This window comes from Apus apus, chromosome 3 (genome assembly GCF_020740795.1).
Source record: "Apus apus isolate bApuApu2 chromosome 3, bApuApu2.pri.cur, whole genome shotgun sequence".
Taxonomy (NCBI): domain Eukaryota; kingdom Metazoa; phylum Chordata; class Aves; order Apodiformes; family Apodidae; genus Apus; species Apus apus.
The window spans coordinates 90,394,780-90,420,416 of NC_067284.1; the positions used below are offsets into that span (position 1 = coordinate 90,394,780).

General features: G+C 39.8%; 1 protein-coding gene across 3 annotated transcripts in view; it reads left to right on the plus strand.

The window, feature by feature from the left end:
- The window catches only part of RPS6KA2 (ribosomal protein S6 kinase A2), a 263,758-nt gene that overhangs the window by 208,316 nt on the left and 29,805 nt on the right, over nucleotides 1-25,637 (plus strand). For all 3 annotated transcript variants that reach the window (XM_051614751.1, XM_051614750.1, XM_051614752.1), the window contains 6 exons: nucleotides 945-1,015; nucleotides 1,836-1,924; nucleotides 9,927-9,991; nucleotides 18,855-18,957; nucleotides 23,514-23,644; nucleotides 25,169-25,294. In XM_051614751.1, the coding sequence (XP_051470711.1) occupies nucleotides 945-1,015; nucleotides 1,836-1,924; nucleotides 9,927-9,991; nucleotides 18,855-18,957; nucleotides 23,514-23,644; nucleotides 25,169-25,294 (585 nt within the window). The remainder of the gene's footprint in view (nucleotides 1-944; nucleotides 1,016-1,835; nucleotides 1,925-9,926; nucleotides 9,992-18,854; nucleotides 18,958-23,513; nucleotides 23,645-25,168; nucleotides 25,295-25,637) is intronic.

Genomic DNA, 25,637 nt, shown 5'->3' on the forward strand with positions numbered 1-25,637 from the left:
ACAATCTTGGTGACTTAGTGTTTGGTGATGCATAACCTTCATCATCCCTTAGTCAGAGGAACCAGCTGCCCCTCATGCCCCCAGGAAAGACTGTGACAAGAACTGCATGAAAGACCTGGTACTGAATCCATATTAGGCGAGTTTCTTTGGCTGGGTCTTGTGGTTTTTTTCTTTTTTTTCTCTTTTTTTTTTTTTTTCTGTTATAAATGGGAAATTCCTGTCAAAATTTACTGAAAGCCCTAATCTGTTTCAAAGGACCATAGCTGATTGATGTTTCATGTGTCAGTTAGACAAATAATTGATAATGATTGCTGAGCTTTGCTTTAAGATTTGACTTAAATATGACACTTGCAACAATTATTATTGAATACAGCCAGGGGAACAAAATGAGAGACAGAAAAGCACACTCATGTCTTAAGAAGGTGGAATTTGTACATGTTTCTCCTTCAAAGTATAGCAGTGTTGTTTCTAAGTGATGCAAATATACAATCGAAAACATGGTTCAACTCAAGCTAAAAAGATAGAGAGTGGTAAGTTGAACCCATTTTTCTTGGAGCAGAGTCCAGGCCAAACACCAGAGAGCAGCCATACCCATTCAAACTAAGGGTCCCCCCAGCCAAATACCTCATCTGCAGCACTGGCCATAAACCAGATGCTGGAGGACACAGGATATGTGACACTTCTTTCCAAACAAACCAAAACTTGACCCCAAGTATCAGTGTAAACAGTTTGTAACAATGCTCTTGAGTGAAACCATCATGTTGGTCCTTCATGTTCTGTATAATCCAGACTTGCTGTGTCATTTGTTTCTGAATTTTTCATTGGACAGCTTATTTTCACCACATTTTCAGTTGTGCTGAAAATAGAAGATGCATGTGGAGTCTATCAGCTATGCAGACCATGTCAATGCTCATTTGATTTACTGTTTTGTTGTTACTCCACAGTTTGAGATGCTGACGGGATCATTACCCTTCCAGGGAAAAGACAGAAAGGAGACAATGGCACTTATCCTTAAGTGAGTACCAAAGCTGCTTTTCTTCCTCTGTGAATTAGCTGTATCCTCCAGGCAGCCTATAGGTCCTAAGTATACGAAAGGTAGAGATTATGAAATGTGCATAATGCATTTTTTGAAGCTATGTGAGGCATGAATTTTGTCAGGCACACACAGCTGATGTCTGTATGTCTCTGCATAGTAGGAACAGAATTACTGAGAAGGTCTTATAAAAGAAATGTCTCTTACTTTCTGTAGTAGACAATGTCATTTTTCACCCTAAAGTGGGAACAGTCAGATTTCTGCAGGATAGCATATGTTTTGTTGTTGCCAAGTTTCAAAACTTTTCCTTCATTATTTTCCCATTCGTTTACTGCTAAGTGCAGACCTAAGTATTTGAAGGTTATCTTTGTTAAGTATTATGGTTTTTCTCTGTAGCAGTGAATCACTAAAGGAAAAGTTTTATTCTCTTTAATCAGTCGTGCTTTAGTATAATCATTTTCATGAAGTTTTGTTTGTTTGTTTAGATTCCTCTTGATTCCCAAATTTATCCAAGCAAGCTAAAAAAGTGAAAAAAAAATCTGTAGAAAAATTACCTATTTAAGTTGCAAAAGGTGTTATGAGATTCAATAGATCTACTGTACTTCTAGCAAAGCCAGTAGTTTAACCTTCTTTAAATTCAACAAAACAGTATCAGGTCCTCATTCTGTATTGCATTATGCTTTTGGTCACCAAATGTATGTTTGCCCATGCTGACTATTACAATCCCACTTTTTAAACCACAGTGGGATGGAGAAAAAAATTTAAAAAATCTATTTTCTTTTCAAGTGTTGTGTTCTTTCAGAGCCAAGCTGGGAATGCCACAGTTCTTGAGCATAGAAGCCCAGAGCCTGCTGAGAGCCCTCTTCAAAAGGAACCCCTCCAACAGATTAGGTACATGCACGCATTTGATGGGGACATTTCTCATGTGCACTCTGCCTTGTCAGTTCATTTCTCCTGGTTCATCTTCCCTGAGAGTTGCCCTCTTCATTATGTGGCATTTTGCATTCCTTCCCTGACTGTGGTAATCCTTGAGCTACTGAAGAAATTTGCAAAGAGCACAGACGAACCATTGGAATCTAAAACATTATATTACACTGTATTTTATTTTTTCAGTGAAGACAGAGAGTAAACCACCAATATTAATGAAGGATTTAAGATAACTGCTGCGTTTGATGATATAGGGAACTGAGAAAGACTATCTTATTAATTCTGTATAATTTAGCTGCAAATTTATGGGAAGCAAAAGGGAGTAGAATTTGTCTCTCTTATTCTCAAATACATTTTGATGCTGTCTTGTTCTGTTCACTGAGAATGTTTTTACAATAAGCTTTCTTCTTCATTACTCTAAACGTATTATCTACTTTCTTACTGATGTGTTTTCAACCTTTGTTATTAATCCTATTTAAACTGTGATAAACTAGAAGGATGTATCAGAGCATGTATCTTATGCCATCTGTACATTTGTTTGGGAGTTTTGTTAGGAAATTCATTGTATTTGGCAAGGTCATGGACTATGCTAAGTGCATGATTTTCATTCCAAATTTAGTCTTCAGTTTTTATGTGGACAAATAAGAACAGTCATATAATCTGAATTATATTAAGATAATGGCCCTGTATTATTTTTAATTTTAAAATATTATGTAGTTTTGTCAAAAAATGTAGAGGTTTTTTACTGTATTCAGCTGTTTGGTTTTGTTTTTTATATTCTGCATTTTGGGTGAACAAGGGAAGAATTCGGTTCTCAAGGAAAGGGGCAAACCAAACCTCTGGACTTCTGTTGTCAGAATGGCATTGACTGGTTAAATATTGAGAGCTGAGAAAGGCAATTCGCTGTTCTCTCTTGCAACTGCTTACACTTGTAAGGTTATGTCAGATTGGAGATACAAAGTTAGCAGCAAAAAGCTAAATTAGGAAATTATTCATTCTGAGATCTGAAAAGAGCAAAAGAGGTGCAGGACAGGTTTCTCCCTTTCTTCCTGCAGTACCCACATTCACTTCTCAAATGCTGGAGGTGATGCTGCAGAAGGTCTGCTGCACAGCACTGTTGGTCCTTTGTGCAGCAGCCACAGCATTAGCAGCCAGACAGGTGGCACAGCATGCGATGCTTGACAGCCACTTCCATCACCATCTGCTGGGCAGTGGGTCCTGCAGTTTGTAATCGGCACACCCTGGGTGTGCACACACGTGTGGAAGGTGGATGCTCTGCTCCGTGCCCTTGAGCTTCTGCTTGATCTAATCATGCTCTGGTAGCCCTGTCCCTTGCTTCAGGTGAGGCAGCATGTGAGCTACTCCAGACCCCTGCTTTATACTTGAGCACCATCAGACTGTCACATTTTAGGTGAATGGACACATTCTGCCCTGCTGCAGCAACCCAGCTGGAGCTCCCTCCTCATGCAGAGGTCAGACACAGTGGCTCAGCGGTTTTCCAAGAAAGCCTGACTCCTGCAGAGAAGGACAGTAAGGAGCGGGCTGTCACTGTCAGGGCTGGGGAGAGCAGGAGCCGAGGGCTGAGACACCTTGCCCCACACAGGGACCAGGAGGCACTGGTGGGTGAAAAGCTGGACATGAGCCAGCAGTGTGTGCTTGCAGTCCAGAAAGCCAACCATATCCTGGGCTACGTCAAAAGAAGCATGGCCAGCAGGTCAAGGGAGGTGATTCTCCCCCTCTGCTCCACTCTTGTGAGACCCCACCTGGAGTGCTGTGTCCAATTCTGGGTTCTCCAACACAGGAAGGACATGGAGCTCTTGTAGCTAGTCCAGAGGAGGGCCATGAAGATGACCAGAGGGCTGGAGCACCTCTTATATGAAGACAGGCTGAGAGTTGGTGTTGCTCAGCCTGGAGAACAACAGGACTGAAGAGCTTGGGCAGGGCTCCAAGCAACCTCATCTAGTTGCAGATGTCCCTGCTCATTGCAGGGGAGGTGGGTCCAGAAGAGCTTTAAGGACCCCTTCCAACCAGAACTGTTCTATGATTCTATGACAACCTGACCTCCTGCAGGGCTGGGCAGGGATAGGGAGCCAGTCCCTCAGCACATTTCTGTGGCCCCTCTCCTCCCAGGGGGGCATCCATATGGCCTGCAGAAAAAATGCCCTCCCATTTAGGCCTCTTGACCTAAATGGTAAATAGTAGCTTCTGTAGTCTGCTATGCTGTAGAGATGAGAGTGGAAAAACACATTTTCTCAGCAGATTTCAGCTACCCTCAAGCAATTTGCTTAACATTAGAGAAAAATAGTGTTTTGGGATTTCTAGGTTCAATCTATATTCAGAAAAATACAAACTTTTCCCAGCTCCTCCCTGCACACCCCCCTTCCCCGCCCCCCCCCCCCCCAGCCGTTTTCTTCTCTTTCCTCCCTGTCGCTGTTTCTTGGTTTTTTTCTGTTCTGCTCATTTTGTGGCTTCCCACAAGCTGCTATCCATCCAAAACAGGGCTCCAGTGGAGTCAGTGGGAGTTTCTGGATACAGATCCTTAAATAAAAAGCTACTCACTTAAAATAAGCAAAGTTGCTCAGTTTTAGCCATGACAGTTCTAGCCCTCCTATCATCCTTCTTTTAATAATGGGGAACTGCTAAGGGTCAGCGTTTTAAGCCTGAGGTTTATTGAAATACTGGGAAGGCTAGGAGAAAGGAAGAGATTATTTATAACACAAACATTCAAGGAATAAAATCTAACACAGTAAGAAAGAAATAGATCTTAGCATTTCAGGGAGAGAGGTGGAAAGCTTCTGAAGGCTCTATTTTAACAGATTGAGAATCAGCACAAAAGATGGTGAAAACAGACTTGTTGATAATAAAAAAAAAACACAAAAAAACTTAAATGGTTGACCTAAATAGTGAACAGAAGTCAGTAGGTGAAGGGCCTGCTTCAATTTTGTGGATTTTAGCTTTTTATGGGAAAGGAATAATAGTCTGAAGTTAAAAGAAAAGTAGGCTCACATATTGTGTTTTAAAATCTTTGGTAAATTAATGAATCGTGCTAAAATAAATTGACCATATTATGGATCAAACACTTGTTTTCAGCCATTGTTTCAGAAGTTTGCAAATCTGGAAAGTGTTTGTATTTAGTTCCAAAGTTTTTATAGCATCGTCAAGATGAAAGGCACTGAGCTTCAAAAACCGTTTTATTCTGACTTCTGTCTTGCTCTTTTGCCATTTGATTTTGGTATCTTGAAAAACAGAAGTAAAGATTGAAGATTGAAATCTTAATACAAAATTTCGTTTAAAGCTTTGTATTATTAATGGAAAAATATTAGGGTTGTTCGGAGGTACTCAGACAAGGTAGAGAAGGAATTTAGTAATCTGGTTTACCTAGTTCTATTTTTAAGTCTTGTGCCCTTATTAATGCTTTAAAACAATTTTTTAAGGGATGGAAAGTCTTTCATAATTTGTATCCCTTGTTACAGGAACTCTTATTTCCCGAGTCTATATACTCCGCTTTACAAATAGTCTCCATAGATCTGCTTTGGTAGTATTGCTCTGATTAAGTACAACAAGTTGCAGATTATGGACAAGCATAATTTTACATTCTTAACAGATACTAACTGAACTATCCGGGCAAACAAGGAGTAAGCATCTTGGAAAGGAAACTGTATGATGAAAAGCATGCACTAGTGGATTCAGAGTAAAAGCCAAAGAAATAGTTATTATTTCCTTCATCCCATGTTCTCAGAGAAGATACATTCTGCTTGGGCACTTAGAAAACTTTTTTTTTTTTCAATTTTATAAGATGATGAAGTTTTGTAAGTTTCACCTTTGTCAGAGAGACTGTGCATCTTTCATGGAAGACTTAGAAATGCATTTAGAAAAAAAAATAATTCTGAAGCTACGGAGACACTAACATTTTATTATGTGAAGGTAAAAGTCTGAAAACTATTTTTGCTCATTTTGAATATCCAATTACACAATTTACACATTTTATAGGTCTCCCTTTTTCCCCTTAATGTATTTCAAGATTCACATTGTCCATAATGATTCAATAATCAAAAACAATTACAAATAAAAAAATCTACTGTTACTGCCCACAGACACTTTTATTACAGGCATAAAACAATCTTAGATAATCAAGTTCTTTCTTATTAACATGAGACTGCTTTTATATAAATCCTTGCACTCTATAATGTGTTTAAATTGGCAATTTGATCTGAAAGCATTAGTTATCATCTTGAACCCCTATGGGACTGGATGGCATGTAAAGATATTTATAGGCAGTAGGTTTGATTGTTCTGATTATTCTTTATAGCTCAGTTTGATTACTAAATTGAAGCTAAAGTGAAGTTAAAAAAACAACCAGAAACTTAAAGGAAGGTGAAAGGTTTACAGTCATACAGTGTTCCATAGTGTGCTGCACTTCAGCAGTCTGATAAATACCCATCTGTATGCCAAGAAAGGTCTGCCCATGAAACACAACTTTCCGGTTACTCCTGTGCTTCTCTTTTTGCTGTGAAATCACATCTCTTCCCAGTACCACTACAAAATTTGTAGTTGTAGATGAATGGCTGAAATGTGCTGGTCAAATCCAGAGACTGCACCATAAACACTGGTGTCTAACCACTTCCATGGACTTCTGCAGCAGGCTCAAGGTTGTCCCTCAAGGCTCCCAAGGCTGTCCCCAGTTGAGAAGAGGACCAGGCCACACATTGCTGCCTTTAGCCACAGCCCATGATGGCCTGAGAGGTGGCCATGGGCTGCACCAGCAGGTCTCATGGCAGGGAAGATCAGGGAATAAAAACTGCAGGAAGTGCTGGACCTTCTCCATGGTGTAAAATCAGCTGCTGGGAATTGGAAGTTCTTCACTCATTGCAAAGTCAGATTATTACTGTCCTAAATCTCTTAAATACATTAAACTAACCAGAGATGGTATTCTCTCTGCTAGTCTGAGGTAGCCCCAAGTGGGAAATGCTGTTTTATCAAACAAATGCCTGTCTGCTGCATGCTGCATTCCTTACTGCACACTGCAGTCCTCCACTGATAGAAGTAGTTATGGGTGGAATTTTTCCTTGGCCCTGATTTCTGTGGTATTGTGGAAAAAACAACAGTAGCAAAAAGTCTGGCTTTTAAATGGATCATCTGAAAAAGGCAGGTCATTCCCATCACACAGTGATGTATCTATAAGCCTACAACAGAGAGAAAAGGGAAACAGAAGATTTAATGCAACAACAGGCACCCTGAGTCTACGGAATGCTACCAGTAGCTTACAATGTTTGTAGCATTTATCCCTGTCCTTCAAAATCAATTTGACACTTCAGTTTAATCCTTTTGTAGTAAAGAGCAACTAATACACATTATGAAGTTTCCAGGCACTACCACTGAACACAAGGCATTTTTCAGATACTTATTCTCTGAAGAGTTCACAGAATCTCAGAATGTTAAGGGTTGGAAGGGACCTCTAGAGATCATCTAGTCCAACCCCCCTTCCAGAGCAGGATCCCGTAAAGTAGGTCACACAGGAACATGTCCAGGCAGGTTTTGAATGTTTCCAGAGGAGACTCCACAACCTCTCTGGGCAGCCTGTTCCAGTGCTCTGTCACCCTCACAGTGAAAAAGGATTTCCTCATATTTATGTGGAACCTCCTGTGCTCCAGCTTGCACCCATTGCCCCTGGTCCTATCATTGGTCATCACTGAGAAGGGCCTATCTCCATCCTCCTGACACTCGCCCTTTATATATTTATAAACATTAAACTGAGGGTCACCCATCAGTCTCCTCCAAGCTAAAGAGACCCAGCTCCCTCAGCCTTGCCTCATAAGGGAGATGTTCCACTTCCTTAATCATTTTTGTGGCTCTGTGCTGGACTCTTTCAAGCAGTTGCTTTGTGTAATTTTCTTCAAAGTAACTGTGTTGGTTTCCTGTTACTGTTGGCATTGCTAAAATGAGAATGAATCTGCCAAATGTATCTAGTGTAGACTTTAGACTGTGCATTGAAAACACATGCTGAGGAAGACAGTGCAAGTCTTATTGCTATCTAAGTGTAAGTATTTTCTTGTTCAGTGCTCAGGGGCCATAAGCAACTGTCAAGGGAAGAGTAAAAATGGGGTGAACATATGTCATACTTCACCCAAATTCTCTGCCAGTCTACATCTGCTTGAAGCTCAAGCAAGGGATTTCCTGAACCTCTTGTGGTTTGTTGATTAAGTAATCTTCAACAGTTTTAAATTCAATGTACTTTTCAGGTCTCTCCCTGAATCCATATAAGTATTTTGCATCCACAGAATCTTTTCCAAGGATTTCTACGTCGCACATCTTTTGCCTATTCTTTGATTTTTTTTCTACCTTTAATAAATAAGCCCTTTTATAGGTGAGGGTTTCAGCTACATTCCATGCTTGAGTTGTAGGTGTACAACAGACTTATACAGCAGCCATGTAATGACGCTCTCGCTTTTGTCCTCTTTTCTTTTGCTAAGATTTGATTTCATGTTATGTTTCACTAAAAATGTCCATCACAACCCAAAAACCTCTCTCCTGAGGGGAGATGATCACTTCGGAGCACTTAATTTTGTATGGGGTGTTAGGATTGTTTATCTTCATGTGCATCACTTAGATTTGTCTATACTTTAAGTCTACCAGGATGGGGAAGTAATCAGCAGAACATTCCTCTTGAGTTATTGTCCAGCAGGCATGACAGAGAATCCTGCATGTTATGTTCACAAAGTGTTTGCATTTTGTACCCATTCATCAGTGAATGTTTAGCAGGCTGCAGAAAGCTGTTCCTGATCAGCACATTTTGGCAAACAGCAAACAGTCTTGTACACAAGGAGAGCAGATGTCACATTTTACAAAAGCTTGAATTGACAAGACCCGTCTAAAGCTGCTTGTAATGTTGATCTTCAGAAGGTACAAATACTGCATGTAAAATGCTGAGTCCTCTGAGGTAGAGTGCCTTTTGCAAGGTGCTTATGCATCCTAAGTTCTTTTGGGAATCAAGGATTCTCAATGTCCTTGTAAAGAAGTGCTTGGTACCTTTCAGGAACTGATTCAAAAAATGCAGTGCAAAGCCTTTGCTTCCAGATGTTATTTATTTTACTGAAAAATGAAAAGTGCTATTAAAATAGTCAAATCAACTCAAAAAATGGCATGCTAAATCATATCTGACAGTTGTTTAATTATTACTGAGCACCTGTTGGGCTTTGCAATAGCACTGAAACAAATATAAATTGAACTAAAGTAATAAAAAAGACTATCTTCAGAGAAGACATAAGGCAAAAGTAAGGAAAGAATTTTATTCATTTCCAGATCTCAGAAGAGTTTCCCTAAATTTCCTATAGAGTAACATAACAGAAATTCAACACTGAAGGAGACATACCACTGAGAGTAATGATTTTGGTACTTATGCAAATTCGAAGACTATGTTTGAAAAGGGGGAATGTAAAACCCTGGCTTACCTCAAATCGTTTGGAGCCTCTTGGTATTTTGAGTCTGAGCTTATTTGTAGTGCAGCTTTCCCTGTCTGTGGAGAATGGGTAATTAGACAGGATTTGAAAGTCAGTGTGAGTGGAAGAGCTGCCGCTGGTGTCAGGGAGAAGCAGTAGGCTGGCCATAGCATCAGGACATCTTGGGGCCTCTCCTGGCCTTGCTAGTGTGTGAACTCTGCTGCAGCTGAAATCCCACATCTCATCTGAAGCCTTAAGAGAGCAGCTATTCAGCCTTGGCACCAACCTCAAGTAGAGAAATGCTGAAAACTCTCAGTCATAAGATTTCATTAATGAAGTGCCCTTGTCTATATTTATGGTAGTTTATGCAGTTACAGCAGTTGCACTGCTCAGGGTGTCTTGACTAGAAGAAATATTTAGATGGTGATTCTGACTTTGTCAGAAGAAAGAGGGCATGGGGAAGAAGTTGGAGAAGAGATGTCATGCAGCACTTTTCTAAGCTGTCTTCAATTTGATTTTTTCGTTCTCAGGTGCTGGATTTGATGGAGTGGAAGAAATTAAACGGCACCCTTTCTTTGTTACTATAGACTGGAATGTAAGTGAAGCAGCATTTTATTTATTGATTTATCTATTTGTCTTAGCTAGATTTTTTAAGACAAACCGCCATGCTTAGAAAAAAAATGAAGTAAACTCTGATACAGAGAATCCAGGAGCTAGAGCCTTTGAAGTGGGTGCCTGTGTCTCTTGCCTACGTATCTGGTGGTGTTAGGTTTATGGTTGGACTTGATGATCTTAAGGGTCTTTTCCAGCCTAAGTGATTCTGTGATTCTGTGTTTCTACAAATGCATTTGTTCACATAGCCACAAATAAAAGAAATAGAAAGCTGCTTTCAGCATGGCGAGTTTTTTTCTAACTGCTTGTCTCTGTTTTGTCTGATAGCCTGGATCACCATGGTAGTACCTAAGGCTATCTGCAGTGTTCTGTAGGATAGTTTCCACATTTAGCTCTAATAAACATGATTCATTGATTGAGGGACCTGGACTGGAGTGAAAAAGAGCAGCTTTAATTGAAAGAATTTCTGTATTTCAATTGCAAAAGAAAATAGAGCCAAAGGTCTGGGCTTGAAAGAGAAACTCCAGTGGGAAGTGGTCTGGTGCTCTAGTTCCTTCCATCTTGCTACTTTTATGTTCCATATTGAAATACTTGTCCTATATCACTGGGTCAGGCAAGCTGAACTAAAAGCTGATTTTGTTCTTTCCTAAATCAGGGATATCCAGGAATCTTTTTCTTGGAATTATTCAGAACAGCCCCAGATCTGCTCTGATATGTTCGTCAGCAGTAGCTCCAAAGAACTCCCAGACCTCCAGATGCACCCTTTTCCCAAATACAGTGTGGTGCTACTGGGACTGCCTGGGTACCTACAGAGCTGGTACAGCAGGCTGTACAACAGCTTGTTCTCTTTATGCTGGGGGAATCATAAATCTTCCAACAGGAGAGCTTTGTTAACCCCCTTTTGTCACTTTTGGCCTAAGTGACCATAGGACAGGATCTGGCCCTTTCACTGTATTGCCATGGGGGCTACAGAAAAGCACAAGATGGATGGGTTTTCAGAAGAGTGATTTTATATCACTGAGTATACAAGTCAACCAGCCAGAACAGGAAGCAACAACTCCTCTTACAAGTGGTTGATGTTTTATTGAGGTGAGTCATTAATTTAAGCTCAGCAGTCAAAATTGGAACAGCAAACATTTGATCAAATGTAACAGGGTTCAAATAAGACATGTCAGACATGACTCACAGAATGGTAAACAAGGATTTATTTTATCGCTATCAGCTACAGTTCATAAGGCTGGTGGTAGAGATTAGCTAAGTATTCAATTTAGACTTGCAACATGTTAAATCTGCTCACATTTTCAGCATCATATTTTTTCAAATTGACTTAATTTTAGACAAACCTGCAGGCAAACACTGTTTATTCTTTATCTGGACATCTGCCAGGGCATCAGAGCTCCTATTTGCCACATCCTCTAGAATTTTCTAGTTTAATTTGTGTTTGATTTATGTTATGGTATTGGTTTTGTCTCTTTAATATTTGATCTACATTCACTCCTTAATATTAGGTAACAGGTCACATTGATGCTGTTCTTGCTATAATTTCTAGTAAAACAGCATGAATGTGTGTGACAGAGCCGTTCTCAAGCTGCTGTCAAGGTATTTACAGTGAAGCTAATTCCTCTGTGAAAGCACAGTTTGAAAGGCCCACAGAGTAATTTATTTTGGAAAAACTCATTAATCTAATTTAAATGCATTTAAAGAGTTGGCATGACTCATAAACATGTGAAGAGATGATCAATGGAAGTGGAGTTTCAGATATTCCTGTATGACCCTGCTGACTTTATTCCATATGTTCTGAAGTCTATATTTTCTTTCCTCTTCTGCTTCTTACTAATCATGAGATTCTGTATAATGACTTGGCATTTATGAAAACATGGTCTAGTGGAAGGTGTCCCTGCCCATACAGGGGAGCTGGAATTAGATGATCTTAAAGGTCCCAACATGAGCTATTCTATGATTCTCTAATTCTATGATTGAAAGAAAAGAAAAAATAGATAATCCTGAAGCACTGGGTTCTTTATTATTGTTGTTGTTGTTGTTACTGTTATTATTATAATTTCTGTATTCCCCTGATATCTCCAAAGTCCTCAGCTGTGCAATAAAGAAAAAAAAGAAGGTTAGATGCATACACCTTAACATAAGGAGCACTGGAGCAGTGAGAGGGTTACTCCTTCTGTGTTTCCTAGTGGGGCAGCTCAGAAACTCATCACAGAGAAATGAGGATCTGCATCTTGGAAAGGCTTTCAGCAAAGTCAGTTCTGGACTGTGAGACTCTTTGCTCATGTGATGTGATGTGAAACCATCTTCTCTCATGATGATTGGTGATTGTTTCAAGCTCAGTTCTTTAGGTGACAATTGCATGCCAGTCCTAAAGAAATTGTAAAGTTCTCTATAATTTGAAAAAGTTCTTATGGACAGGTTAGGGAAATATCTACCCTGAAGAGGCTAGATGTGCTTGAACATGACTCAGAGCTAGAGGAGAAGGTGGATTTAATTGCCCTTTGATGTCTTATCTAGCTCTCTAACTTTGCTGTAAAATGTAGCTGGAAAGACATTTTAATCCAATATAATTAGTGCTTATTGCACTTTCTGGGAGACAGATGGATCATTACTACACAGATCAGCTATCATCTTTGTAATATATTTGGTCATTTAATCCTAATTTTACTGTCACTCATGGAGATCTTGGGAGGCTTATCCAGTTACAGCACCAGTATTGCACGTATTTCAGAGCAGGTGTGAACCAGCCTGGCCCTGAGCTGAAGCCAGGACTTTGCCTTACAATGGTCATCCAATCAATTGTTAACATGTTCACCATGGACAGAAATAGAGCAGGGTCAGTAAACAGAAATTAATCAGGCAAAGATATTTAGTGCTGGTCTCTGTACTGGTACAGGAGAAAGAGTCCCTGATGCCCTCATTTTGTTCTTCCATCACATATATAGAATCTCTCACATTGATTTGCAGGCAGTCAGCCAGCAATATTGTAGAGGCAGAACATGAACGTTGTTTTCTTTTATACCTTGGTAATATAAAGACTTCAGAGAGCAAGGAGTGAGCTCTCTTGGGGAGCTTCTGAACTACCTTAACAGCTATGACAGACAGGACTGCTGCAACTGACACCATAGAAACTTTCAGCAGCTATAGCAAAGTGATCCTCCATCAAGAGCCCCCTTATCACAAAGAGTTAGAATGGGTTAGTGTCTTTTAGAAACCCAGTGCAAAAGAGGGGTTTTTTAAGCAAGATTTTTCCTACAAGAGTGATGTGATAACCAAGAACAAATAGCCAAGTTGCTTCATCTCTGTTTAAAAGAGATTCAAAGCAGAAATGAGTGTAATCTGCTTCCTTTCAAGTTGTGGGTCAAGTCTAGATACCACGGTGATGAAGGCACTAGAAGCGCAGACAAGAATGTATAAATCAGATCTTCTCAACAGAGTACAGTCAGAGCTGCTCCCTTGGGGTTGGACTGAGGCTTCTTTATTGTCTCTATCACTGAAGTGTTTACCTGTTGAAGTACACATTTCCTACTTGTTTTCCATCTTTCACTGCCTTCAGACAGAACCAGACAGTGTCTGGTTCAGATGGAGACAGCAAATACAGTGGAAACAACATACGCAGTGTGAAAAAGCCCCCTGTAATGATGCTGGAGATGCTCAGTCATTCTGATAGAAGATGGCCACTGCAGTAGGTGAAATTCTGGAAAACATGAGTGTGACTAAGAATGACTGTCCTCCTCCTGTCCTTTCCCACAGCTGCTTTACACCATCCCTATGTTCCAGGGTGCCATTCATCAGTACAAATCTTGAACCACCCTAAGTTTAACTTTTGGTGTATAAGTAGCGCTAAATGAACTGTGGACAATCTGACACAGAATTTTTTATGCCCAAACTTAAACTGTGGTATGAGCTTATCTCTGTATGAGTCTCATCTTTACAGGTATTGTCACCCAGTAACAAAACCCCAAACTCACTTCCCAGGGTGAAAAATATATGAAGGTTTCTGCAAATAGCAGTCTTACTGCTCTAAGGCATTTAGTAGGCACTGTGACACAAATTCAATAGGTCTTTTGTTAAATGAATGGACTATCTTTCATGATCAAGGATGGGATTCACAGAAAGGAGATGGGATGTTGAGCTTCTTCTGAATTTTAGCTGCTTACTACCCTTACACCATCTTTTCTCCCTAAGACAAACGGAGTTGACCTCAGATAATTTCAGCCATTGGCTCTGACAAAGCACAGTCTGGTTCCTGATTTTTTTATTACTGTTTCTCCTTTCCAGGTCACACATAAAGAATTTCTAGCTTTTCATTAAAAATAAAAACTGAAATCCCTTTTTGCAGACTGCAGTCAGAGAAGCAGGCTATAAGCAGTAGTTTTTGTTTAGGTGAGACCAAATTGGAACTAGCGCTCATAACATGCTAGAAAATGAACTGTCAAACACAGCTGAGGGAAGGAGTGGGAAGAAGGTGGATTTCCTTCTGTTTCCTTCAATATTAATCAGAGATCAAACTAAACTGAAAATGTGAATTATTTAATTGCAGATTTTGGCAACAGCAAAAATTGATCCCAAGGTCTGAATTCTGCTAGCTTTTTTATCATTTGCAGGCAATAACATTAAGCCATTAATCTAGGAGAGGACAAGCATTTTAGGAGGTAGTTCATCCTTTCATCTGCTTATTGGATTTTCCATGACAGGTATATGTATCAAGGGAGTTTATTCTCACACTACCAGTGCAACACTGTGAAGGGTAGCATCTTTCTATTTCTAGAAGGTGTCTAAGCAATAATTCAATTCTTCATCAAAGAAACTCAGCTGAGGAAGCTACTAAATAGTTTTTAATTAAATTAAACTATTTTCTGTTTCTTGATATTTGCCAGGCACATGTACAGGGCATTTACATCTCAGGGTTTTTTAGGAGTGCATTTTTTAAATGTGATGAAAAATTAACTGCTTATAAAAAAACAAGAGACAGATGCATGTCAAAGCATTTTGTTAATAGTTTCCCTGGTGTATTATTTAAGTCTCAGCTGAGGAGGTGTTCAGATGAATCTCAAACCAGGTATCTAAAAAAATACATTAAGAAAAGGTCATTGGGACCTAAGGGAAAACTAGTTATTAAAAAAATATATATATATATTGTTTTGTCCCAAATCAGAAAGGAAGTTGATAGAAGCTCCTAGGTTGTCTAGCTGCTATAGAACTGTGTTCTGGTTAAGTCATAGGTACTTACTAATCTGAAGGCACTGTCTGTCAAAGTCTCACAAGGATGCGAGGCTTTGATAAGTAGACAGAAGCATGGATGTGTATCCAGGTGTGAATATCTGTCTCAGTACTTTCACACTTGGGAGTTAAACCCCCTCATTCTGTGGATGATGCACTATGCCTGCACAGCCTCTGGATCCAAAAGCTGTACATGATGCACAGTGATTCCTGATACTTGCCAGTCACATTTTTCTGTGATAATTCAATGCTGTGGGCAGTTTAAAAAGATGAAGGTGGGATGTGGGAGTGTTATTCTTTAGTGGGAAAGAGAAATTACATTCTCAATAAAACATTAAGGGCTAAAGAATACATTTCCCTTTTATGGATGTGGAAACAATATGGAAGGAAACAAAAAAATCTTTGGCTTCTTATACCCATGCAAAATAGCACATATATAATGATCTTAAGCATCCAACCTGAAATTCAAATGCTACCATTAGCACTAACATAGCCATTCTCTTTTGAATGTCTAATAAGACATCCCCAATTAATAATTATGTTTTGAAAAATGGGATTTAAACTGGGACAACTAGGACCCTGTTCCTATGAAAACAAGTGGTGAAACTCCCACTGACTTCTGCATCCAGAGCCAGGATTGCCATAACTGGGGATGTAGATAAGTCTTTAAACTTTAGCAGAAGTTACATGACAGCCTAAAAGAGGTGGTCAAGGATGATATTTGAAGCTTAACTTGCTGTGTCATTTGCCACTCTGGTTGGTTTCTGTTGAAAGAGATCAAGAGTGCATCAGCCCCAAATAATTTTTGGACCCCAGTAAGAGAGAATAAGTTAATACATTTCACCTAAAATTAGAAATATTCTTGGACTATCCAGAAGGTTCACAAATCCTTGAAGAGATTTGTTCTCTGTATGTCTAAAAAAAAGTCTGTGATTCTCAGTTTTCTTAGATGAGTTTGTGTCACATTGTGTTTTGCATTCTACAGGATGCGGGTTTTTAAAGGAAGAAGCGCTCTGCCTGCAGCAAACCTTCATGTTTGGCTGTGCTGGGCTGCCTTGTGGTTTAGTTTCCTTCAGTAAATTGGCTTTGGTTGTAGTGGCTCACTCAGAAAGCTGGAGCCAGTGTGGGATGGGAAAGACCACAGATGACACTACTCTGCTTGTTCCTTCTCCTCAAAGATTGCATTTAGCTACCTCATTGAAGAGCTTGGGGGAAAAAATGTTTTAGGCAGTTCACCTTTTGCTATTCCTAGTTGTCTAGTCAAAAATGCCAAAAATAGTTTTTATCACAAGTGTAAAAGGAAATGGAAAAGGGAGTCACCCAGTTGGCACTCAGAGGAGGTACCTTTCACTCACACAAGCAGCTTCTTTGTTTCCATCCCCTCCCAGCAAGCGGATTTGTGATCACACATCTTTAGGTGGTATGACTCATGATGAATCTTAAATCCGTTCCTAGTATTGGAGGATGTGGGTTAGGGATTCAAAATACAAATGTAGCTCCAACAGCATTTAAGAAACTACAGATGGGTTGAGGAATTAAGAGGCATGGGAGAATATGGTTACAATAATCAAAAGAGAGAGCAGTTGCAGACTGATGTATGACTCTAAAACATCTTCCAGTTTTTGGACCTCACAGGATGAGGGGTGCGTTTAACTGAAGGAGGAAGCATGTGCATATGACCAAATTGCTTTCTGCGGTAGAAGGACTGCAGTTGTGGATTAAGACAAATAAAGGGAAGCTGGAAGCAAATAGCTTTCTCAAGGTGAAATCCTAGCAACAGAAAAATCTTCAGTAGGTGCTGAGTTCTGTTTTCAAGTTCAATGCAGGCATATTCTATGCAGAAGAAGGTTAATTACTTGGCTGATACTTTTCAGTCGATGAGTGACACTTCCTGTTTAGGATTGCCATTGGCTTTTAATTATTTGGAAGACTGGCTTTCCATTGTGGCTCACAGCAGTTATTCATCTCTTTTTCTCTCAGAAGATATGGAGTAGTTTTAGGCTGTCAGGAACTTTTCATGGTGAAATGGCCATTAATTATTGCAGAGTCATTTCCAGCCTCACCATTCCACTTTTCCAAGGAATCATAATTCAACCACAAACATATTCTTTATGCTGATACTAATACTATGCTACAGAATGTCCTGCCTTGAGAATCTTTATCTATGCAAAATCAAGTTTGAATTATATTAATGTGTATGTATCTTAGGTTTGACTACATGTTCTATATTACAGAAGTTAATTTGCCACAAAATCCACAGTTAAAAAGAATCTTCCTGCATGCAAAGAGCTTGACAAGCACCAATTAATCTCCATGAAATATTTTGAAAAATATTTTGAAGTTGTTTTAAAAGCTAACCCAAAAATACCTATTACAGTCACAGAATTGAGCTCTCCAGCTCCTATAATGACTTGAAAGTTTGGATTAAATGTTGTGTTTCTATTCAGACATGTTAATTATTGCTTCTGTCTGTGGCAATTCAGCCCTTTGAAAACTGAGAACAAAAGCATTGCTAGAAAGGGAATGCAGTCTAGGACTGAAACGTGAGGCAGGGAGTCAAACTGGATCTCTGTTCCCCATGCCACAATCAGCACAATGTGGCCATTTCAAGCAGAGATGATGCAAAGGCCTCTGAAATCAGTAGAACTATTTCCGTTAATCTCTATAGGCTTTGGATCAGATTGACACATGCTACAGCTCAGTTTGTTCATCTCCTAGAGAGTGTGCACATGCATGTATATGAATGCTTGCAAAGTAGCACAGTGAAGCAATTCATTAAAGACCTCTAAGCATGAGTATAGAGGCAACTAAATCCCTTGTAATAAAGGCAGTGTATCAGCATGCATTTATGGTGACTGTTACTTATGTGATCCCTCACTTGCCAGCACAAACTCACACATCTACCAGTGCTTCCTTGTTATATACTTTTCCCTCTTCCTTATGTTTTCCTTGGTTTTGCTCCTCCACTCAAGCCAGATTTAGACCTTCAACATAATCCCCCACACATCCACAGTTCCTTCCTAACATCTTTTGATAGGAATTTCATCTAATGCTCAGCTGTGAGCCCTTTCCCTTTTTACCAGATATGCCAAAAGCATAAGTCTCTTGCTTAGGTTGTGAGCACCAGGCAGGCAGGCCTGTTGCTCGGCTCAGTCTGGCAGAGTGTCAAACATCTTGCTAGTTCTTGACAAAAAATAAATGCTAAACCAGCTACAGCTTTCTGGCAGTTCTTTGTGCTCATTGCCACTGCTGCACTGCTGAACTCACCCTTGTGCAGTTTCCTGATGTTGCCATTGCACAGTCCAGTCCTGCCCTGAAGACCAGTGCATTTCCAGATGCCTCAGCTGGAATATTGTGCCAGTATATGGGCTACATTTTTACCAGAAACATCTGTGTGTACATTCTGGATTCCAGCACTAAAAAGTGCAGGGACCATCCAGGGCACAGGTTTCAAGCTGACCGGTCAAGCAGGAGGCAGAACTACAGGTACGTCATCCTTTTTGCTCAGTCTTGCAAGGATGGCACAGAGCTGAGAGGACACCCTAAGCCAAGCAGGGAGCCTGTCTGCACATGCTGAAGATGCACAGATTGTTGCTGATTGCGATCTGTTCTTCTTGCAGAAACTATACAGGAAAGAGATCAAGCCACCTTTCAAACCTGCAGTGGGACGGCCAGAAGACACCTTTCACTTTGATCCAGAGTTCACATCTCGGACCCCCACAGGTTAGTAAGGTGGCACATGTGTAATGCATCTTTTCCGTGAGTAAATTCATTCTTCCTTCCCCTCTTCATTCCAATGACATCTAAAAGTCTGATCACTTGTGGTATTACTGGGTTGTGCAATATCCAGTAGGAAGCAAAGACTGTTTTGCATTTCCAAGAAAATAAGCTTATAAGCATTTCACCAAGTTGATATTAATTTGTCTTCAGGAAGGGCAGATTTCACACTTTAAATAGAAAAAATAACTATTGATTTGCAAGTTTTTTACTCTTATAATTGCTTACATTAGCTGAATTTAACTACTTTAAATTACTTCAGCTTCAATTAACTTTGCATCTATGCAAATTATCTATTTCATAGCTGCTTTCTTTAATTATGGAATCCCATAGACTATGGACTGTTGAAACTTAATTGCTGGTTAACAGTAATGAAGAATCATCAAGTTTTCAGACCAGTGAAGTTATGCCAACAGGAAATTTGGGCCATAGTATGCAGAAAATCCTTGGAGTGAGAATGCACGATAGCACATGAACCAGAGCTGAGATTGCCTGTATTTTTTGTTCAGGCTCATAATGACCTTCAGCCTTTTTCTTAAATCTAGTCCAAACCTCTATTCAAAGCCTGGCTCAAACCTCCTTTCGTGGGGTATTAAATAGTGTTATCTACTCAAAATCTTTTATCAGTCTTGGTTCCTAGTTTTTTTGCAAGGATGTGCTGACTTTCACAAGCTATAAAAATATGCACTATGGTTATTTGGGTCCAACTGGAACATCCACTTGTCTCAAGTTAGTCATCTGTACTGGCATTCCTATTCCACTGCATGAAAACAAATTGTTTCTGGCTAACCAGATATTTCACACCTTTGATTTTAGCTTTAATTCACATTTCAGAGCAACTTATTTCTCTGAAATATTGGAGACTACAAGTCAGTCAGATCTTGAGAGAAGTGCAGGCTGGTTCTGCCCTGGAAAGTCTCAGAGAAGCACTGAGAGTTTGGATTGCTTTGGAAGTTCACACTTCATGGTTGTACTGGCATGAAAACATGTATTTCATGCATGTGCTGATGCAGGGAATAATATTTTACACTACATGGTACTCCTGTTGCCTAATTCAATTTGATATCTCATGCAAGACACTGATTTGGAAGGTTTGTCTTGGGGTGGTGGCTGAGGTGGAGAGATAGCCTGTCTCAATTCTACTTTGTGCTGTTACGGAAAGGAGCCTGAGAATCAAACCCTGACATTTCATAATAGGTGTAATTGGAGGTGTGAATCCATTTACACTTTTGGAGTGATAGAAAAGCTCTTGCAGACTGGCAGCATATTTTGCCCCTTACTGATGACTGATTGGGTCAACCAGAAAGGGAGAGCATCACAAGAGTATTTAATACTGGCTCATATTGCCAGTGGAATCAAACAGGAACCTTTTTTATTTTGTGGGGGTTTTTGTCATGACTTGGGCCTCAAACAAACTTACATTGTTACTGAGAATGTATCCAGACAGAAACCTCTGTAACAATTCCTGTTTCATGTTAGTATAGCCATTGTGTTTTAATGAAGTTGTCAGAAAGATATTGCCAAGGAAAGGTCACAGATACATACAATCATTTTGCACTCTGTCTTTATGAATGAATTCTTCTGCCTGGAAGTAGGTTTATGTCAAAGTGTTGGATCAGGTATCTTGCCAGTCCAGTAATCTGCTGTATCTCAGAAATTTTATTCAGCCTGGAGGTTGTAACAACTTTGTGTGGATTCCTAACCTCAAGTCCTAGTGGGAAAAAGATGTGGTTTCTGACATGGACAATTAATCTCTATGGGAATAGTATCACATCACTTTTTCTCAGGGATTTGTGGGAGCTGGAGTTGCTTTTTCTGGCCGCTTGTTTCCAAAGTCCATCACTGTGGAACAACACCTTATTTGTGCTAATTCAGGTAATCACAGGGAGCAGGAGACTGAAGCAATCCAGGTTATAAATAGTGATTTGAATGAGGATCAAACCAAGATCATTCTGGTGATCTATCTTAGATTTCAGTCGACAAATGTTCATACTGTTGCAAGTAATGGGGCAGCATGCTGTAACCATCAGGGATGCCGTAGGCTGGCTTTACTGCTGAAAAAAGTATGTAAAATTGCACCTGAAGTATTTACATTTCCTTATCTACAAATAGAATAATAGTTTGCTAGCCCCATACTGAAGTAAATTACTTCAGATTTATTAAGCCTTTGAAAACTCTGTGAAGTTAGATGGTCTACTGGAGTAAGGCATTATGACTTCCCCAGGGAGAAAGATAACCATTATACAAGATTGGTGTTTGCAAGTGGGTCTAATTCAGATATATGAAATTATTCTGGATATATCCAGAATCACTTATGTATGTGAGGGCAGTAAGACAGTGGAACAGTTTACCCAGCGAAGTTGTGGAAGCCTTGTCCTTGGAAGTGTTCAAGACCAGGTTGGATGGGGCCCTGAGCAACCTGATCTACTGGGAGGTGTCCCTGCCCATGTAGGGGGTTGGATTTATGTTATCTTTAAGATCGCTTCCGACACAAACCATTCTATGATTCTATGATGATCAAGATTGGGAAAATTATTTAGGTTTCATAGCTATCAGTTAAAATTAATTAAACATAATTTTGCATGTAACACAGGTGTTTTCACATTTAATTCATATGATGGGCATATTGTTTGGTGGTGATGAATATTTAATATTGAAGACCAAATAACCAGTAGTTCTTCCACAGTGTTTGATAAAGAAATTGGCAGTGAATTATGAAGGAACAGTTATTTTTAAACAGAGATGACATAGCACTTACATTTATAGCTAGATCCCAGCTTTTCTGAAGTTCAGGAGTGTTCAGATTTTAATTATTGTCATTCCTTTTTTAAAACAAGCATTCTTTCCTCTTAATTAATCCCTGTTGGAAATTCACTGTTGTATATATGCCGTTGTAAAAAGTACCCAGTGACGCAAGAGGTCAGTTGTGATTCATTCATGTATTTGCAAGGAGGGTGCCCATCAATACACTCAGATAAACAAATAGCCTGTGACATTTTACCAAAAGACAAGTTTCTCCATGTACTTTGCAGTGAGGTCTGACTTGCTGTGTTTACTTCTGGCTCCTGTCAAAGCTGAGGCAGCTTTGTAATGAGATATAGAATTAGCTGCAGTCTCAGTTCTGTTTATTTCTGAGCTGATAGTTTGTATTTACCATATTCTGGCTTCAGATACTCTGTTCAGATGACCAGTAGATTCATACAGGAAATGTCCCCAGAAGGAAATACATTCTCAAATACTTCCAGGACCACAAGCAGTACTCAGTCTTCCACACCATTGCCCTTCACACTAATGGGTGGTGTTGATGGTGTAGGTAGGTGAGTCCGATATAAGTTCCAGCGGGATGTATTTTCTTTCCTCTAGTGAAACTGGGCGTTTACACACACAAGGAGATAGCTTTCTAAAGGAAGTTTAACTTGATAATCTTGCCATGGTAAATTTCATGTTGCACTGTGAGAAATGTGAAGGGCAGGAGAAGGGACAAAAACAAAGAACAAATACAAGGTGAGCGAATTTGAATACTATAGGTTCTGTGATACCCAGCCAGCTACCTGGCTACCCACAAATGATTTGCAATGTGACACTTACTTGCTTATGAAAATACCTGGAACAAACATACTGAGGAAACAGATCTGTTTAAAGCTTTACAGAATTGGAAGTGAAGCGCAACCCTTCTCGATTTGGCAGGCTGTTTCTCTCACTGAGCAGTGGCAGGCATAGGTACCAGGAACTGCTCTCTAGTTATTTCATTCCAAAGGCAGAATAATTCAGGGCTCTTTTACCTCCAGCTTTTCCTCTGGATTTGCCATATCAGGGGTAGGAGTGGGGCAAAAATCTCTATGAAGGTTTGTTAAAACACTTCTAGCCTTTTGTTCAACTGAAGACAAATCAATCAGCATCCTCCCTGGAATTGGTCCCAGCTCCCAGCTGCTGCAGAAAGATCCTTGTGAGGCTGCAAACCACCACTGCTGGCACATCATACTTTTACACATGCTACAGGTTCTCTGCATTCTCCTTGCCCACACAACATACCACATTACACAGAAAGCCGTTTAGCCTTTGTAATTTCTGTAGTCAAGGTCTGCTGTGAAGGACAGACACAGCATCTTGCAGCTTTTTTCCACTCTCTGGAGAACATCTGCCTAGCCTAAGGGATGCCCTGTCTTTCTCCCAACATCTCTGTCCTGTGCCTTCTGTCTTTGCAGACTTCTTGCATAGACAGTCCTTTGCCTAAGAATGAGCATGCACAATGAAAAAAAAAATCTTTATCCAAGAGGAGAGTTCCTTGCAAATAATAATCCTGCACTGTTCAGATCCAGAGGAAAGGGATGGAGAAGGCACACCGAAGCCTTGATATGAAGGTGGTTTATATTCATATGTGTCTTCCAGTTTAGCAGGATGTGCTTTTTACTGTCAAGGGTGATTTTGTCTGTTGCAGATGCTGTGCTATTACTTGTTGATCTTTTGTGCAGCTCATGAGGCCATTTTTTTCCTTCTCCTAGATTCCCCAGGTGTTCCTCCAAGTGCCAACGCTCATCATCTTTTTAGAGGGTTCAGCTTCGTTGCCTCTAACTTGGTGCAGGAGCCTGCACAGCAAGATGCTCACAAAATCACTGTTCATCCAATTGTGCAGGTATTGATGTTGATGTTACACTTCACATTTGATGGGCAGATACGTGTGTGCACAGCGTATTTAAACTGCCTCAGTGTTCTCACTGGTATTTCACAGCTACCCAGTGTAGGTAGTATGTAGAAGGTGGAAAATGAGAATTTTTTCTCAAAAGCTTTTATCTTTTAAGTTCTCATTCTCCATACTCTTTGCAGAGGAAACAGGAATCATACCTTATCACAACTGAAGTGAAAACTACTTCTGAATACCTGAAACACCATTCCATTAGTGCATACAGGGCAGGTAATGAAGTGTTAGTTCTTCAGTGACAGCATGTCATTCTCAGCAGTTCTGTCTTAGATTATAGGATTACAGTCTGTGTTGGCAAAGGGACTCAATGAACTGCTGTAGGGTCCCGCAAAGAGAGAGCCCAATCTCCTTGGTGCAAGAGGCCACCATGTTCCTGTCACTATTGCACAAAGAGCGTGGGTGTACTCACATAACCAGAACTTGCCAGACACTTGGTTCTTTGCTGCCATACTCCTACAACATGCTTTCTAGTTACTGTAATTTAAAGCAGAAATAAATTGCTACAAATGGTTCAATACTGTGAATCAGGAGAAAGAACTGGGCTGCTCAAAGGTGCAGCAAATTTTCCCACAGGATGACATCCTCCTTTCCCCAGCCAGAAGGATATGTGCCTCAAGGGGATAGCCCCTGCCTGTGGTTTTCATAGGTTTTCATAGTTTTCATCCCTATTTTAATATTTAAGGTCCCTTCCAACTCCAAACATTCTGTGATTCTGTGTAATTTACAGTGTCATATTCTTAAAGATTCTTGTATGCAACAGCAAATTAAATGTTACCCAAGCAATTACATCCCAGAAATTTTATATGTATTCATTTGGTTTGCTTTATAAAAATGTATTGAATGGTAGCACATACATGTCTTATAATTTAGAAGATTCTGTGTGGACTGCCCTATGAGGTTACATTTTTAGACAGAAGATTCTAGAGTGATTTAGAGCTGAAGGTGATTTCTTGAGACCAGGGATGGGATTTGCAGCAAGGCCTCAGATTTGGGTTTCACCATCTAACCAATTCACCTGCCCAGACATTGTCCAAAGGACATAAGAACTAATGATGCCATAGTTCATTCTTCACCCTTCAATAAATAAAATGAGAATTTTTAAAGTATTTTCCTACTAATTTCACTAGTAATATATTTTCTTAAATTAGGTTGGCCTAAAATAGTGACTTTTATCTCACACAGAAATAATAATTAAACGTATCCTGGACAAGACCTCCAGTGATCTGGAGGCACACCCCATATGTGGGGTATCAGTTTTGAAGACTGTGCAGCTATTTGTAATTTTCAAGTTATCGGACCTCTCAGTAATTAGAAACAAGCTTATATTGTCAAAATATGTGGGTTTACCAGAGGATTTGGGCCCACAGTTTCCTGTGAATTTTTATTCAGATGAGGCTAGCCCTTACTTTTACATACCCCTGTCCTGACTACCTTGTTTCTTTTTTTCTTTTCCTATAGCAGTTACATGGGAACAACATTCACTTTACAGATGGGTATGAGATCAAGGAGGACATAGGAATTGGCTCCTATTCAGTGTGCAAGAGATGTGTTCATAAAGCTACAGAAACAGAGTTTGCAGTGAAGGTAAGAAGGCCTTCTGCTGGATGCCAGAAATGTAGTTGAGACTGCTCTGCCAGCCTGGACAGCAGTGCAGTCAGTGGGTATTTTGTTTGCTTATTTCTTGTTGGCAGATGTGGTTTATTTTGTTTTTGTTGTTTGTTTTTTTTCTTTTGGAAGATGACACGTTTCATGGTAAGCCTTATATTATTTCTCATGCCTTGATCTCATAAAGTAAAATTCCAGGATGGAAAAAAACCTCACAGACTTGCATGGAAATCCTGTCATTTCAGCTGTGCTCCTTGAAAGTGACATAAGATTTTGAGCAGAGCCTACACTGAATCATCATAAATAAACAAAACAACATATA